This window comes from Nerophis lumbriciformis, linkage group LG16 (assembly GCF_033978685.3).
Source record: "Nerophis lumbriciformis linkage group LG16, RoL_Nlum_v2.1, whole genome shotgun sequence".
In the NCBI taxonomy this organism is placed as follows: domain Eukaryota; kingdom Metazoa; phylum Chordata; class Actinopteri; order Syngnathiformes; family Syngnathidae; genus Nerophis; species Nerophis lumbriciformis.
Window position 1 is genome coordinate 41,928,158 of NC_084563.2, and position 16,190 is coordinate 41,944,347.

General features: G+C 39.3%; 1 protein-coding gene across 2 annotated transcripts in view; it reads right to left on the reverse strand.

The window, feature by feature from the left end:
• Positions 1–16,190, reverse strand: part of sorcs3a (sortilin related VPS10 domain containing receptor 3a) — an 850,680-nt gene that overhangs the window by 532,453 nt on the left and 302,037 nt on the right. For both annotated transcript variants that reach the window (XM_061977170.2, XM_061977173.2), the window contains exon 2: positions 5,257–5,324. In XM_061977170.2, the coding sequence (XP_061833154.2) occupies positions 5,257–5,324 (68 nt within the window). The remainder of the gene's footprint in view (positions 1–5,256; positions 5,325–16,190) is intronic.

Here is a 16,190-nt window from a genome sequence, read left to right on the forward strand (position 1 = left end):
GGTCCGGAGGTCATGACGTCCACAGTTTCCAAAAACAATTTGAAAGGTGGACTCGTCAGACCACAGAACACTTTTCCACATTGTATCAGTCCATCTTCAATGAGCTCAGGCCCAGCGAAGCCGACGGCGGTTCTGGGTGTTGTTGATAAACGGTTTTCGCCTTGCATAGGAGGGTTTTAATTTGCACTTACAGATGTAGCGACCAACTGTAGTTACTGACAGTGGGTTTCTGAAGTGTTCCTGAGCCCATGTGGTGATATCCTTTACACACTGATGTCGCTTGTTGATGCAGTACAGCCTGAAGGATAGAAGGTCACGGGCTTAGCTGCTTACATGCAGTGATTTCTCCAGATTCTCTGAACCCTTTGATGATAATACGGACCGTAGATGGTGAAATCCCTAAATTCCTTGCAATAGCTGCTTGAGAAAGGTTTTTTCTTAAACTGTTCAACAATTTGCTCACGCATTTGTTGACAAAATGTTGACCCTCGCCCCATCCTTGTTTGTGAATGACTGAGCATTTCATGGAATCTACTTTTATACCCAATCATGGCACCCACCTGTTCCCATTTTGCCTGTTCACCTGTGGGATGTTCCAAATAAGTGTTTGATGAGCATTCCTCAACTTTATCAGTATTTATTGCCACCTTCCCCAACTTCTTTGTCACGTGTTGCTGGCATTAAATTCTAAAGTTAATGATTATTTGCAAAAAAAAAAAAAAATGTTTATCAGTTTGAACATCAAATATCTTGTCTTTGTAGCATATTCAACAGAATATGGGTTGAAAATGATTTGCAAATCATTGTATTCCGTTTATATTTACATCTAACAAAATTTCCCTACTCATATGGAAACGGGGTTTGTATATATATAATGCCTTATTTCCGCAATGAGGTGGCGACTTGTCTAGGGTATAACACGCCTTCTGCCCGAATGTAGCTGGGATAGGTTCCAGCAACCCCGGATGAATGGATGGATGGATAAATAATGCCTTCATTGATTTAAAATTTCCGAGACTTTTGCGAATCCCAAATACACAACAGCAGGTACCAGAAAGTAGGAAAAGTTGGTTTTGCATAATAGGGCTGTTCCCTGTTCTTTGCTCTATTTATTATGTTTTTTTGCATTTTTAGTTGGAATGGGGCTCTTGATGTTTATTCGAGCTGGTGTTATTTCTTCTTCTTTGCATTGGAGGTTGAATCTCAGGTGATTTTTCTTTTTTTTGGGCATGCAAGCTTTTTTTTTAATCCATCTACGCGGAGGAGGGCGCAACACTATCTTCCTCAGCTGTTTTTCTTTAGACACGTCACACCAGGAAGCTACTGCAACTAAGATGAAGGCTGAAGTGTCAGCAGGTACAATAGGGAAGGGATTCATATGGCCCCATTCCCGGATGGATCTCGAGTGAGAGAAATAAATGGGTGTGTGGGGGTGTGGCCTGCGGACCTGCAGCGAAGCGGAGTGTGTGTCAGGATCGGCTTCGAGTTTAGTGACAGGTGCGTAGATGACACAGCTGTGAGTGTTTGTCTGATCACCTGTCGCTCTGTTAAAGGCAGCAGTCGGGAAGGAGAGGTTGGTGGTTGATGGTGGAGAACGAGCGAGAGACTTACGACAATATATTGAAAAATAAATCATTGCTCACAAAGATAAACACGGCTGTCATGTCCGTAATTGGCGGTCCAGAGAACCCGGAGGAGCAAGACCTCCACAATGGGGTTAGTCATTTTGCAATCCAGTCTGCTGGAGATGATGGGAAGTGCCACTCTAATTAGCAACTGACCTGTTGTCAAAGTTGGAATTGCCACGAAACACATACTAAGATATTCAACACTCTATTGCCATCTGCCGGCTAAATTAGATAGTGGACCTCCCAATGTGTCAGGTAAACCTATGACAAATGGAGCCATTTGACCCTCCTTCCTACTGTAAGAGACATCTCTTAGTTTAAAAAAACAAAAACTTTATTTGTATGCACACCAGACTCTTGTACCCATTGTGGAGGGGGCGTGGTCTGCATGCCTGCTGGTGTGTAAGGACCATACTTGCCAACCTTGAGACCTCCAATTTCGGGAGGTGGGGGGTGGGTGTGGGGGGCGTGGTTGGGGCGGGGGCGTGGTTAAGAGGGGAGGAGTATATTTACAGCTAGAATTCACCAAGTCAAGTATTTCATATATATATATATATATATATATATATATATATATATATATATCCCTGCGACCTCAACGACGGAATAAGCGGTAGAAAATGGATAGATGGAAGGATGGATATATATATATATATATATATATATATATATATATATATATTTATTTATATATATATATATATAAGAAATAATTGACTTTCAGTGAATTCTAGCTATATATATATATATATATATATATATATATATATATAAATAAAAGAAATACTTGAATTTCAGTGTTCATTTATTTACACATACACACACATAACACTCATCTACTCATTGTTGAGTTAAGGGTTGAATTATCCATCCTTGTTCTATTCTCTGTCACTATCTTTCTAACCATGCTGAACACCCTCTCTGATTATGCATTGCTGTGTGGCACGCACAAAAGTGCTTTCATCAAATGCACTAGATGGCAGTATTGTCCTGTTTAAGAGTGTCACAACATTGCTGTTTACGGCAGACGGACTGCTTTACTGTAGACGTTCTTTATACTTTGGGAAAGCGGACTCAGGTCCGCATGGAGCTGAAGGGGGCGTGGCCTCCAGCTCCGCCTGAATTTCGGGATAAAATTTGTCCCGGGAGGTTTTCGGGAGAGGCGCTGAATTTCGTGAGTCTCCCGGAAAATCCGGGAGGGTTGGCAAGTATGGTAAGGACCGACCTCGAAGCACAGCTGGCAGGTGATTGGATTACCCAGCTGGGGCTGATCATCCAATCACCTGCCATGCTCATTAGCAGCAGCCGGACCGAGACACAGAAGAGGGAGTTGGAGTTCGAGCGAGACGCTCACACGTGCCCGAAACCACACCAAGAGCGAGACAGGACTGAAACGTTGCTGAGCAGACTGCTAACCTGGCGCACATCCACCCAATAAAAACATTGTTACACCAGATTACCGGGCTCACGAGAAGATCTATTACGGTCAGGAGAACCCACCAGAGGGAAACCTCCACACCCATGTATTAGGAAGACATGATGAACGCCACCGATCTATTAAGTTTCCAATTTCCCAGCCAGCACAAAATATTATACATGTAGGTGTCAGTGATTATTGTATATGGTAGAGGATTAAGCTGACTTTCCCAGAAAGTCCATTAGAGACATACAGTAAGTGTGAATGTACTAACATCATGTACTATGTAACAGCTTTCCATGACTGACAAGCTACCGTATTTTCCGGACCATAGGGCGCACCGGACTATAAGGCGCAATGCCGATGAATGGTCTATTTTCGATCTGTTTTCATATATAAGGCGCACCGGATTATAAGGCGCATTAAAGGAGTCATATTTGTATTTATTTTTTCTGAATGGAAAACACTTCCTTGTGGTCTACATAACATGTGATGGTGGTTCTTTGGTCAAAATGTTGCCTATATTATGTTTTACAGATCATCTTCAAGCCGCTTTTTGACAGTCGCTTCCGGATGCGCCGTTTTGTGGGCGGTCTTATTTACGTGGCTCACCTTCGACAGCGTCTTCTCCCCGTCATCTTTGTTGTCGTGGTGTAGCGTGCAAGGACGGGAGTGGAAGAAGTGTCAAAAGATGGAGCTAACTATTTTAATGACATTCAGACTTTACTTAATCAATAAAATGTGTCCCGTGAAAAACCGTCCGACCGGAAGATCCTTGGGTGAATAATGTAAACTCACTACACCAGTATGTTTTAGCGCTTTCATGGCGAGTTTACTGACAGATATAAGTAGGAACTTTACACTACTTTATATTAGAAGTGGCAACAGCGGAGGATGAATGTCCCATAACAAGAAGATAGAGATAGAGAAGAAGCTTATCGACTACGGTGTCAAAGGAGAACGCGCGCAATTTGTCTGGATTTATACAGATCCCAAATACAGATCAGCAGGTACCAAAAGGTAATAAAAGTTGCTTTTGCATAATATTGCGAAACAAAACGCCAGATAATATGCCTTACCTTATACACACACCATAATAATACTCATATGTTTAAGCACACTACAATCCGTCAAGCGGTGCGGCTTCATAGCTTACCAAAGTCGTACTAAAACATTTTTTGATAGATTTTTGAGCGCCGTGGGTAATGTTCTATATTTTCAATGGAACATATACAATGTACCCCGAAGGGAATAAGCGGTAGGAAATGGATGGATGGACATATACAATGTTGGTGTTGTTTACTTGAGTCATATTGCCATCATATTGTATAGTCTACACCAGTGGTTCTCAAATGGGGGTACGCGTACCCCTGGGGGTACTTGAAGGTATGCCAAGGGGTACGTGAGATTTTTTTTTTAATATTCTAAAAATAGCAACAATTCAAAAATCCTTTATTAATATAAACAAAAAACTATCTTTTTTTCCAAATAGTTCAGGAAAGACCACTACAAATGATCAATATTTTGCACTGTTATACAATTTAATAAATCAGAAACTGATGACATAGTGCTGTATTTTACTTCTTTATCTCTTTTTTTCAACCAAAAATGCTTTGCTCTGATTGGGGGGTATTTGAATTAAAAAACTTTTCACAGGGGGTACATCACTGAAAAAAGGTCTGGTCTACACATATGTCTTATGTGTGACTGCCATCTACTGGTCACACTTATCATGTACCGAAATGTACCACATGTACCAAATAAAATTGCTTTGAGGTCGGTAAGCAAAACCAGAATTATTCCGTATAATAGGCGCACCGGGTTATAAGGCGCACTGTCGAGTTTTGAGAAAAATAAATGATTTTAAGTACGCCTTATAGTTCGGAAAATACGGTACTTAAGCTTCATAACACGTAACTTGTTTGCACAACGCTTAAAATAAGCAGTGCATCAATGCATTACATTAAAATATGCAAATTTAGTACTTTAATACAGTTTAAAAAGAGAATACAGGGAACCAAATTATTTTTGCAAAGTCAAAATGTACTTGATATTAAACTGGAGAAAGCATGACATCATAGTATTGCCCCCCTATAATAGCATTTGTATGTGTAAACAAGGTCATTGTGTCGGTCAAAAAAAAAAAAAAAAAAAAAAATGTGTGTCATTTATTTAAACATTTGTTATTGTACAATATTAAAATGCACTTACCTCCACAGAGTGCTCTCAGTGACACTGCCAATATGGAAGTCGTACAGCTTGGTTAGAATCAGGATAACCTGTAAAGGAAAGGAAGTAATTGTTACATGATTGGTACGATGTTGTTCCTCTTTTCGAATTTATAAATGTTGTTACAATGTTGGATACTCGTGTTAAACAATGCAAATGCATCAAATCATAAGTTTCATGCCTTTGGCTGTAAGCGTGTGCGTAGTTTTGGATGCCTCGGTTTACAGGATTTAGTTATTTTTTTTATCAGAATCACCTTTACTGGCCAAGTATGTTTAACGCACAAGGAATTTGACTTGGTAGACTGTGCTCTCCCTCTTCAATGCACAAATAAAGAAAAAAGCAACAACTACAGGACAGCGTCTTGGTAGCATAGCAGTAGTGGATCTGTGACGTCCCGCATTGACGGACGTACATTTGTTGTACTTTATGAACATATACAGTCGTGGTCAAACATCACATGGACAAAGATAAGATCTTCTGGAGGAAAGTTATGTGGTGAAATAAAACACAAAATTGAGCTGTTTGGCCACAATACCCAGCAATATGTTTAGAGGAGAAAAGGTGAGGCCTTTAATCCCAGGAACACCACCCCTACCGTCAAGCATGGTGGTGGTAATATTATGCTCTAAGCCTGTTTTTCTTCCAATGGAACTGGTGCTTTACAGAGCGTAAATGGGACAATGAAGAAAGAGGATTACCTCCAAATTCTTGCGGACAACATAAAATCAACCTGGAGGTTGGGTCTTGGGCGCAGTTGGGTGTTCTAACAGGATAATGACCCCAAACACACGTCAAAAGTGGTAAAGGAATGGCTAATTCAGGCTAGAATTAAGGTTTTAGAATGGCCTTCCCAAAGTCCTGACTTAACCCTTGTGTAATGTTCATATTGTTGTTACTTAGCCAGTGTTTGTGGGTCTGATGGACTTTTAATGCCTCACAATCAAACACTTCTATGTTAAAATACTGAACAGATGTTTACCTTATCCCAATAAACATATGTTACAATTTCTCTGCCAGTTCCCACAGGGATTCTTCTTTTGTGTTTCTGCACCTGCGGTTCCCACACAAGGTTGCAACATTGTTTGTCAACACTGTCTGCTCTCATTTTCTCGCACATTTGACCCTCTGATGTTCTGTGTACCTACAGTCTGTCCTCCTCCTGTCTAGGCCTGCTGTGTGTGTGTATGTATGTGGGTGCGTGTGGTACACGGAAAATCAATTTCCACACTTCTATTAGCCCCGGGTCCAGTGGACCCGGACATCTTATATGTAATAGAAATGTGTAGAGGAGTGTATGGTGTGTGGTCATTAAATATGTATTCTGACGTATGTTCTTCACAGAAAATGAGCCAAAGTCAGTGAGTCTCAGTTTGAAAAATGAATTAATTGTATCATTTGTCTTTTAATACAAAATGAAAACGGGTCCCACAGACCCGAACACCACACTTAAATGTGTGGACAATGCTGAAGAAACAAGTCCATGTCAGAAAACTGACAAATTTAGCTGAACTGCACCAATTTTGTCAAGAAGAGTGGTCAAAAATTCAAGCAGAAGCTTGTGGATGCTACCAAAAGCGCCTTATTGCAGTGAAACTTGCCAAGGGACATGTAACAAAATATTAACCTTGCTGTATGTATACTTTTTACCCAGTAGATTTGCTCACATTTTCATTAGACCCATAATCAATTCATAAAATAACCAAACTTCATTAATGTTTTTTTTGTGACCAACAAGTATGTGCTCCAATCACAATCAAATAAGAGTTGTAGAAATGATTGGAAACTCAAGACAGCCATGACAATATGTTCTTTACAAGTGTATGTAAACTTTTGACCATGATTGCATTTCTCCTTGTTTCATGCCCTCCTGCCTATTCTTGGTCTATAAAATAAATAATTCTGTGTTTATTTGTCCTCAACCTATGCACCACTACACCATTATTATTAGAGACGTCCGATTATATCGGACTGCCTTGGTCAACAGTCATACAGGTCACACTGAGGGTGGCCGTATAAACAACTGTAACACTGTTACAAATATGTGCCACACTGTGAACCCACACCAAACAAGAATGACAAACACATTTCGGGAGAACATCCGCACCGTAACACAACTTAAACACTACAGAACAAATACCCAGAATCCCTTGCAGCACTAACTCTTCCGGGACGCTACAATAACATCTACGGCTTCTGGGGCTCGGTGCACAACTGCACACACAACAAGAAGGAGACGAAGCAGAAGAACGGAGAAGAGACATGGCGACGACGAGTAAGAAGAAAAAATACGCTTGCAAGTTCCAAAATGATTGGAAAAAAAGAATTGAATTTCATCCAGAAAAGCTGGAAGGGGAAGGGGTATGCTGCCTGCACCTCAAATCCGCCCCCTCAATCCTGCCCCCAACGCCCCCCCGCCCCATCTCGGAGGTCTCAAGATTGGCAAGTATGCTCACAGGTTGTTGTTTTACAGGACTCTCCTAATCGTTACATCCCAATATATACAGTGCTGTATGTGTGCCTGTTTATATAGGCATGCTGTCTAAGGCCCTGTCTTCATTAAGCCGGATAACTCCTTAAACAAATACAAACCCCGTTTCCATATGAGTTGGAAAATTATGTTAGATGTAAACAGAGGTGGGTAGTAACGCGCTACATTTACTCCGTTACATCTACTTGAGTAACTTTTGGGATAAATTGTACTTCTAAGAGTAGTTTTAATGCAACGTACTTTTACTTGAGTATATTTATAGAGAAGAAACGCTACTTTTACTCCGCTACTTTTATCTACATTCAGCTCGCTACTCGCTAATTTTTATCGATCTGTTAATGCACGCTTTGTTTGTTTTGGTCTGTCAGACAGACCTTCATAGTGCCTGCGTTTCAACAAATACAGTCACTGGTGACGTTCACTCCGTTCCACCAATCAGATGCAGTCACTGGTGACGTTGGACCAATCAAACAGAGCCAGGGGTCACATGACCTGACTTAAACCAGTTGAAAAACGTATTCGGGTGTTACCATTTAGTGGTCAATCGTACGAAATATGTACTGTACTGTGCAATCTACTAATAAAAGTTCCAATCAATCAATCAAAAGTGTGAAGGAAAAAAGACCTTTTTATTTCAACCGTTCATCCTGTCAAAAGCCTAAAGACTGACTGCACAGTTCCTGTCTTCACAATAAAAGTGCCGCTCCATCGCGCCTGCGCTTTCAAAATAAGAGTCTCCGAAAGCCAGCGCAAACAAGCTAGCAAGCGACGGAGTTTGCCGCCAATGTATTTCTTGTAAAGTGTATGAAAACGAATATGGAAGCTGGACAAATAAGAAGCCAAAAACCAACCACTTTCATGTGGTATTAGACAGAAAAGAGGAACTTTTTTTCTCCTCCATTTGAAAACGTGGACGATCATTATCATCACTACTGTCTGATTACAATCAATGCAAGTCATCAGATACAGGTAATACACCAATTTATATTCTTGTTTTCATGAAAGAAAGGAATCTATATGTGTTAAACATGCATGTATATTCATTAAAACACCTTTAACATGTAAACAAAAACGGCAAAATAAATAAATATAAATTATATACTGTATATATATATATATATATATATATATGTGTGTGTGTATATGTTACTCATCAGTTACTCAGTACTTGAGTAGCTTTTTCACAACATACTTTTTACTTTTACTCAAGTAAATATTTGGGTGACTACTCTTTACTTTTACTTGAGTAATAAATCTCTAAAGTAACAGTACTCTTACTTGAGTACAATTTCTGGCTACTCTATCCACCTCTGGATGTAAATATAAACGGAATACAATGATTTGCAAATAATTTTCAACCCATATTCAGTTGAATATGCTACAAAGACAACATATTTGATGTTGAAACTAATAAAAAACATTTTTTTTGCAAATAATCATTAACTTTAGAATTTGATGCCAGCAACACGTGACAAAGAAGTTGGGAAAGGTGGCAATAAATACTGATAAAGTTGAGGAATGCTCATCAAACACTTATTTGGAACATCCCACAGGTGAACAGGCAAATTGGGAACAGGTGGGTGCCATGATTGGGTATAAAAGTAGATTCCATGAAATGCTCAGTCATTCACAAACAAGGATGGGGCGAGGGTCACCACTTTGTCAACAAATGCGTGAACAAATTGTTGAACAGTTTAAGAAAAACCTTTCTCAACCAGCTATTGCAAGGAATTTAGGGATTTCACCATCTACGGTCCGTAATATCAAAGGGTTCAGAGAATCTGGAGAAATCTATGCACGTAAGCAGCTAAGCCCGTGAACTTCGATCCCTCAGGCCGGGGGTGGGGGTGTGGGGTGAATTAAAAAAAATATATATAAATATCCATCCATCCATCCATCCATTTTCTACAACTTATCCCTTTAGGGGTCGCTGGAGCCTATCTCAGCTACAATCGGGCGGAAGGCGGGGTACACCCTGGACAAGTCGCCACCTCATCGCAGGGCCAACACAGATAGACAGACAACATTCACACTCACATTCACACACTAGGGCCAATTTAGTGTTACCAATCGACCTATCCCCTGGTGCATGTTTTTTTTTTTTTTTTTTTTTGTCATTAAAAAATACAATAATGCGTGCTTACGGACTGTATCCCTGCAGACTGTATTGATATATATTGATATATAATGTAGGAACCAAAAATATTAATAACAGAAAGAAACAACCTTTTTGTGCGAATGTTTTTTTGGGTTGGTGCACTAATTGTAAGTGTATCTTGTGTTTTTTTATGTTGATTTAATAAAAAATACTTTTTTTTTTTTTTTTTTTCTTGTGCGGCCCGGTACCAATCGATCCACGGCCCGGTACCGTGCCGCGGCACGGTGGTTGGGGACCACTGCTTTACACCACTGCATCTGATGTTTTGCATTGGACTTGGTGATGTATGGCTTAGATGCAGCTGATCGGCCATGGAAACCCATTCCATGAAGCTCTCTGCGTACTGTAAGTGGGCTAATTGGAAGGTGTCGGAGGCAGATATTTACATATATCCGAATTTAAGTGTTACTTCTTTTTATTTCATTGTCATATTACAAAACAGTTAGTGTTTTTCTTCCAAATGTGGTCTTTTGGTTGTCTGCAAAACTGTGTGCTTAACCTTGAAGTGAGGAATGTTAGAGAGAGCGATAATAAGCATTTGTTTTGGCTAGAGAGACATGACTGCCAGGGGGGGAGGAAGAGAGACTTAAGAGGACAGGGGTTTTGGTCGAGGGGGGACAGACCATCTTGGCGGCGCGATATAATGTTCTATACTGGACTGGTCTAAATGTATATATATATATATATATATATGCAAAGCTTTGCAAATATATTACAAAATACCTATTTTGTCTCTGGTGGTTTTTCAACTCAGCTTTAAGTGTCGTAAAGAGCTTGGGAGCGTCTTGTGACTTGAATTCCCTGGGAGGAACAACTGGTCCAAAACGCAACAAAGGTCACATGAATTTTGGAGCTCTGTAGCAACTGACTGTGCAGAAAGTCTATGCACTTTGCGCTTCAGCATCCGCTGACCCCTCTCTGTCAGTTTACGTGGCCTACCACTTGGTGGCTGAGTTGCTGTTGTTCCCAAACTCTTCACTTTTCTTATAATTAAGTTGACTTTGGAATATTTAGGAGCGAGGAAATTTCACGACTGGATTTGTTGCACAGGTGGTATCTTATGATGGTTCCACGCTGGAAATCACCCATTCTTTCACAAATATTTGTAGAAACAGTCTCCATGCCTAAGTGCTTGATTTTATACACCGGGCCAAGTGATTAGGGCACCTGATTCTCATCATTTGGATGGGTGGCCAAATACTTTTGGTAATATAGTATACTTCAGGATGAGCTGTAATTAAGAGGGTTTTTTTTTCTTTTTCTTTTTTCTTTGTGAAATAAACAGTACCATAAAAAACTAATTGAAACCAAACATACCCTACAATCCTTGTCTCAGTGTTAGCAAAGTGCCTCGGTGTCTTAATATGTCCTTGTGTTAATTAAACAATCTTCAAAATTCGCTTTACTTTTCAAGTGTTGCCAACATAAAAGAAGATGTGACACATGAATAGCCTATTAGCGCACAGCTCTAGGAAAAGGTGGCGACTCCAGTCTGCGTTATTGGCATCGTTAATGTAATGCCCAGTCTGAGCAACACAGATAAGCAGCCTTTTGGTTTTAGAATTGAAAAGGAATAAAAGAGCATCCATAGTTCCACTTACTTGCCACAGGAAACATGCTTTGAGTAATCTGCAAATAAACACAGTCTGGGCTGACACTAAAACGCCAGCTGAAGCTGATCGTTATCTGTTATGTGGTGAAGCTCCCCTTAATATGGAAACAGCAGAGCAGTTATTTGCTCTCACTTAGCAAGATGGGTTTATGAAACAAAATGTCAGTTTATAGCAGCGGGGCAAAGGCTTGGCACTGAGAGGCTGCCAGTGCGCAGGATATTTTCAATAAATCTGAAAAAAGTGAAGGATCAAATAGCAAGCAGTCAAACACACTGAGAGATCCATTCTAAGACCGTATACAATCATCCCTCGCAACCATACTTGCCAACCCTCCCGGATTTTCCGGGAGACTCCCGAAATTCAGCGCCTCTCCCGAAAACCTCCCGGGACAAATTTTCTCCCGAAAATCTCCCAAAATTCAGGCGGAGCTGGAGGCCACGCCCCCCTTCAGCTCCATGCGGACCTGAGTCCACTTTCCCACAATATAAAGAACGTCTACAGTAAAGCAGTCCGTCTGCCGTAAACAGCAATGTTGTGACACTCTTAAACAGGACAATACTGCCATCTAGTGCATTTGATGAAAGCACTTTTGTGCGTGCCACACAGCAATGCATAATCAGAGAGGGTGTTCAGCATGGTTAGAAAAATAGTGACAGAGAATAGAACAAGGATGGACAATTCAACCCTTAACTCAACAATGAGTAGATGAGTGTTATGTGTAAATAAATGAACACTGAAATTCAAGTATTTCTTTTATTTATATATATATATATATATATATATGTATATATATATATATATATATGTATATATATATATATATATATATATAGCTAGAATTCACTGAAAGTCAATTATTTCTTAATATATATATATATAAATATATATATATATACATATATACACATATATATATATATATATATATATATATAAGAAACAATTGACTTTCAGTGAATTCTAGCTATATATATATATATATATATATATATATATACATATATATATATATATATATACATATATATATATATATATACATATATATATATATATATATACATATATATATATATATATACATATATATATATATATATATATATATATATATATATATATATATATATATACATATATATATATATACATATATATATATATATATATATATATATATATATATATATATATATATATATATATATATCCATCCATCCATCAATCCATTTACTACCGCTTATTCCCTTCGGGGTCGCGGGGATATATATATATATATATATATATATATATATATATATATATATATATATATGAAATACTTGACTTGGTGAATTCTAGCTGTAAATATACTCCTCCCCTCTTAACCACGCCCTCAACCACGCCCCCGCCACAACCACGCCCCCCGCACCCACCCCCCACCCCCCACCTCCCGAAATTGGAGGTCTCAAGGTTGGCAAGTATGCTCGCAACATCACCTATTGGACATATTTGTCCAAAATTCAGTTTTATTTATGTCTACATGTATTACAGTGTGGTATTTGTCTTATTTTATATTATTACGGTGGAGAGATCAATAAAGTTATTCACCAAGCGGGACTTGTTTTTTGGGTTTAGTGTGAACACTGCTAACAGCAACTACTCTAACTTAGTGTTGTCCTGATACCAATATTTTGGTACCAGTACCAAAAATGTGTTCAATGCTTTTCAGTACATTCCTAAATCATACTTGCCAACCTTGAGACCTTCGATTTCGGGAGGTGGTGGGAGGGGGGTGGGGGTGGTCGGGGTGGGACGGGGGCGTGGTTGGGGGCGTGGCTAAAAGTGGAGGAGTATATTTACAGCTAGAATTCACCAAGTCAAGTATTTCATATATATATATATATATATATATATATATATATATACTTTATTATATATATATATATATATATATATATACTTTATTATATATATATATATATATATATAAAATAAATACTTGAATTTCAGTGTTCATTTATTTACACATATACACACACATAACACTCAACTACTCATTGTTGAGTTAAGGGTTGAATTGTCCAGCCTTGTTCTATTCTCTGTCACTATTTTTCTAACCATGCTGAACATCCTCTCTGATGATGCATTGCTGTGTGGCACGCACAAAAGTGCTTTCATCAATTGCACTAGATGGCAGTATTGTCCTGTTTAAGAGTGTCACAACATTGCTGTTTACGGCAGACAAACTGCTTTACGGTATACAAAAAAGTGACTGCTGTTGTTGTGTGTTGTTGCCACGCTGGGAGGACGTTAATGAAACTGCCTAACAATAAACCCACATAAGAAACCAAGAACTCGCCCTCCATCATTCTATAGTTATAACGTGATTGGGCAGGTACGCTTTTTTATATCGTGGAGGATCTGAGTCCGCCTGAATTTCGGGAGATTTTCGGGAGAAAATTTGTCCTTGGGAGGTTTTCGGGATAGGCGCTGAATTTCGGGAGTCTCCCGGAAAATCCGGGAGGGTTGGCAAGTATGTCCTAAATAAAGGGGACTACCAAAAAATTCATTGTTGGCTTTATTTTAACGAAAACTATTACAGTACATTAAACATATGTTTCTTCTCTAAAATCACTTTATATACTCTAGCCTTTAAATAGACCCCTTTTTAGAACAGTTGATCTGCTGTTTCTCTATTCTGCTCTGCCCCCCTCTCCTGCGCAGAGAGGTCATAAGGTGGCTTTGGATTAATCAATCAAAGTTTATTTATATAGCACCTAAATCACAAGTGTCTCAAAGAGCTGCACAGGCCACAACGACATCAGGGCAAGGAAAAACTCAACCCAATGGGATACAATGAGAAACCTTAAAGGCGACCGGTGCAATGGACGTCGAGTGGATATACAAACCCCGTTTTCATATGAGTTGGGAAATTGTCTTAGATGTTGCAGCCATGAAATTATAAGTTAATTCTTATTTGCAAAAAAAAAACACCTTTTATGAGTTTGAACATCAAATATCTTGTTTTTGTAGTGCATTCAACTGAATATGGGTTGAAAAGGATTTGCAAATTATTGTATTCCATTTATATTTGCATCTAACACAATTTCCCAACTCATATGGAAATGGGGTTTGTAGTTAAAAGTGTGATAGACCAGTCCATAGTGGGGCCAGCAGGGGATCAGTTTCCACGGAGGAGGCACAAACTGCTCTAAGTCAGGACCACCGGTGGACCACTCATATTTGCATTCAGTTGGTGAGGTCTGCGCTGCTGACTTGTCTTTATGCAAGAGGTTTCCCCTATTGGCCTCCTTATGGACTGGACTCTCACATTATGAGCCGTAGCCACTCGTACCCACTTGATTGATCGGTTGAAGTGTGTTACGTACTGTACATATACCATTTGTGAGAATGTTAAGGGAATCGTGAGAACGTTAAGGGAATCAGTTCAAACTGGGTTTTACAGTAGCCCTTCACATGCAGGATCGTATCACTGAGACCCACCGCAACAATAATTAATGTTGCATAACTTATGCATGTTATGGCATGTCATGATGGGTTCTCCATTCTCTGTGAAGCGCTTTGAGTGTCTAGAAATATCTATATAAACCACATCCATGATTATTATTAGGGCCCGAGCAGCGACTTATGCCCCTCAGGGGAAATGCAGAGCACAGCAAGGGCCCTATTAAAATTGCTGGGGTTTGTTCTTGTAATTGAAGGCCTTACAAAGGCATCCAAAGTGCAAGAATCAATATAGTATCATATACATTATATTGCCAAAAGGTATTTGGCCACCCATCAAAATGATAAGAATCAGGTGTCCTAATCACTTGGCCCAGCCACAGGTGTAAAAAATCAAGCACTTAGGCATGGATACATAGCGGTGTAGCGTGCAAGGACGGGAGTGGAATACGTGTCAAAAGAGGGAGCTAACTATTTTAATGAAAATTAAGACTTTACTTCAATCAATAACGGACCAGCATATTCTCATCCAGAAACAACTACACTGGAAATGTGTCGTGTGAAAAACTGTCCGACCGGAACTCTTTAATAACTAAAGTTCCTTAGGTGAATAATATAAACTCACTACACTGGTATGTTTTAGCGCATTCATGGCGAGTTTACTGACAGATATAAGTAAGAACTTTACACTACTTTATACAAACCCTGTTTCCATATGAGTTGGGGAATTGTGTTGGATGTAAATATAAACGAAATACAATGATTTGCAAATCCATTGCCACCCATATTCAATTGAATGCACTACAGAGACAAGATATTTGATGTTCAAACTCATAAACTTATTTTTTTTTTTGCAAATAATAATTAACTTAGAATGTCATGGCTGCAACACGTGCCAAAGTAGTTGGGAAAGGGCATGTTCACCACTGTGTTACATCACCTTTTCTTATAACAACACTTAATTGGGAACTGAGGAAACTAATTGTTGAACCTTTGAAAGTGGATTTATTTCCCATTCTTGTTTTATGTAGAGCTTCAGACGTTCAACAGTCCGGAGTCCCCGCTGTCGTATTTTACGCTTCATAAAGCGCCACACATTTCCGATGGGAGACAGGTCTGGACTGCAGGCGGGCCAGGAAATTACCCGCACTCTTTTTTTACGAAGCCACACTGTTGTAACACGTGCTGAATGTGGCTTGGCATTGTC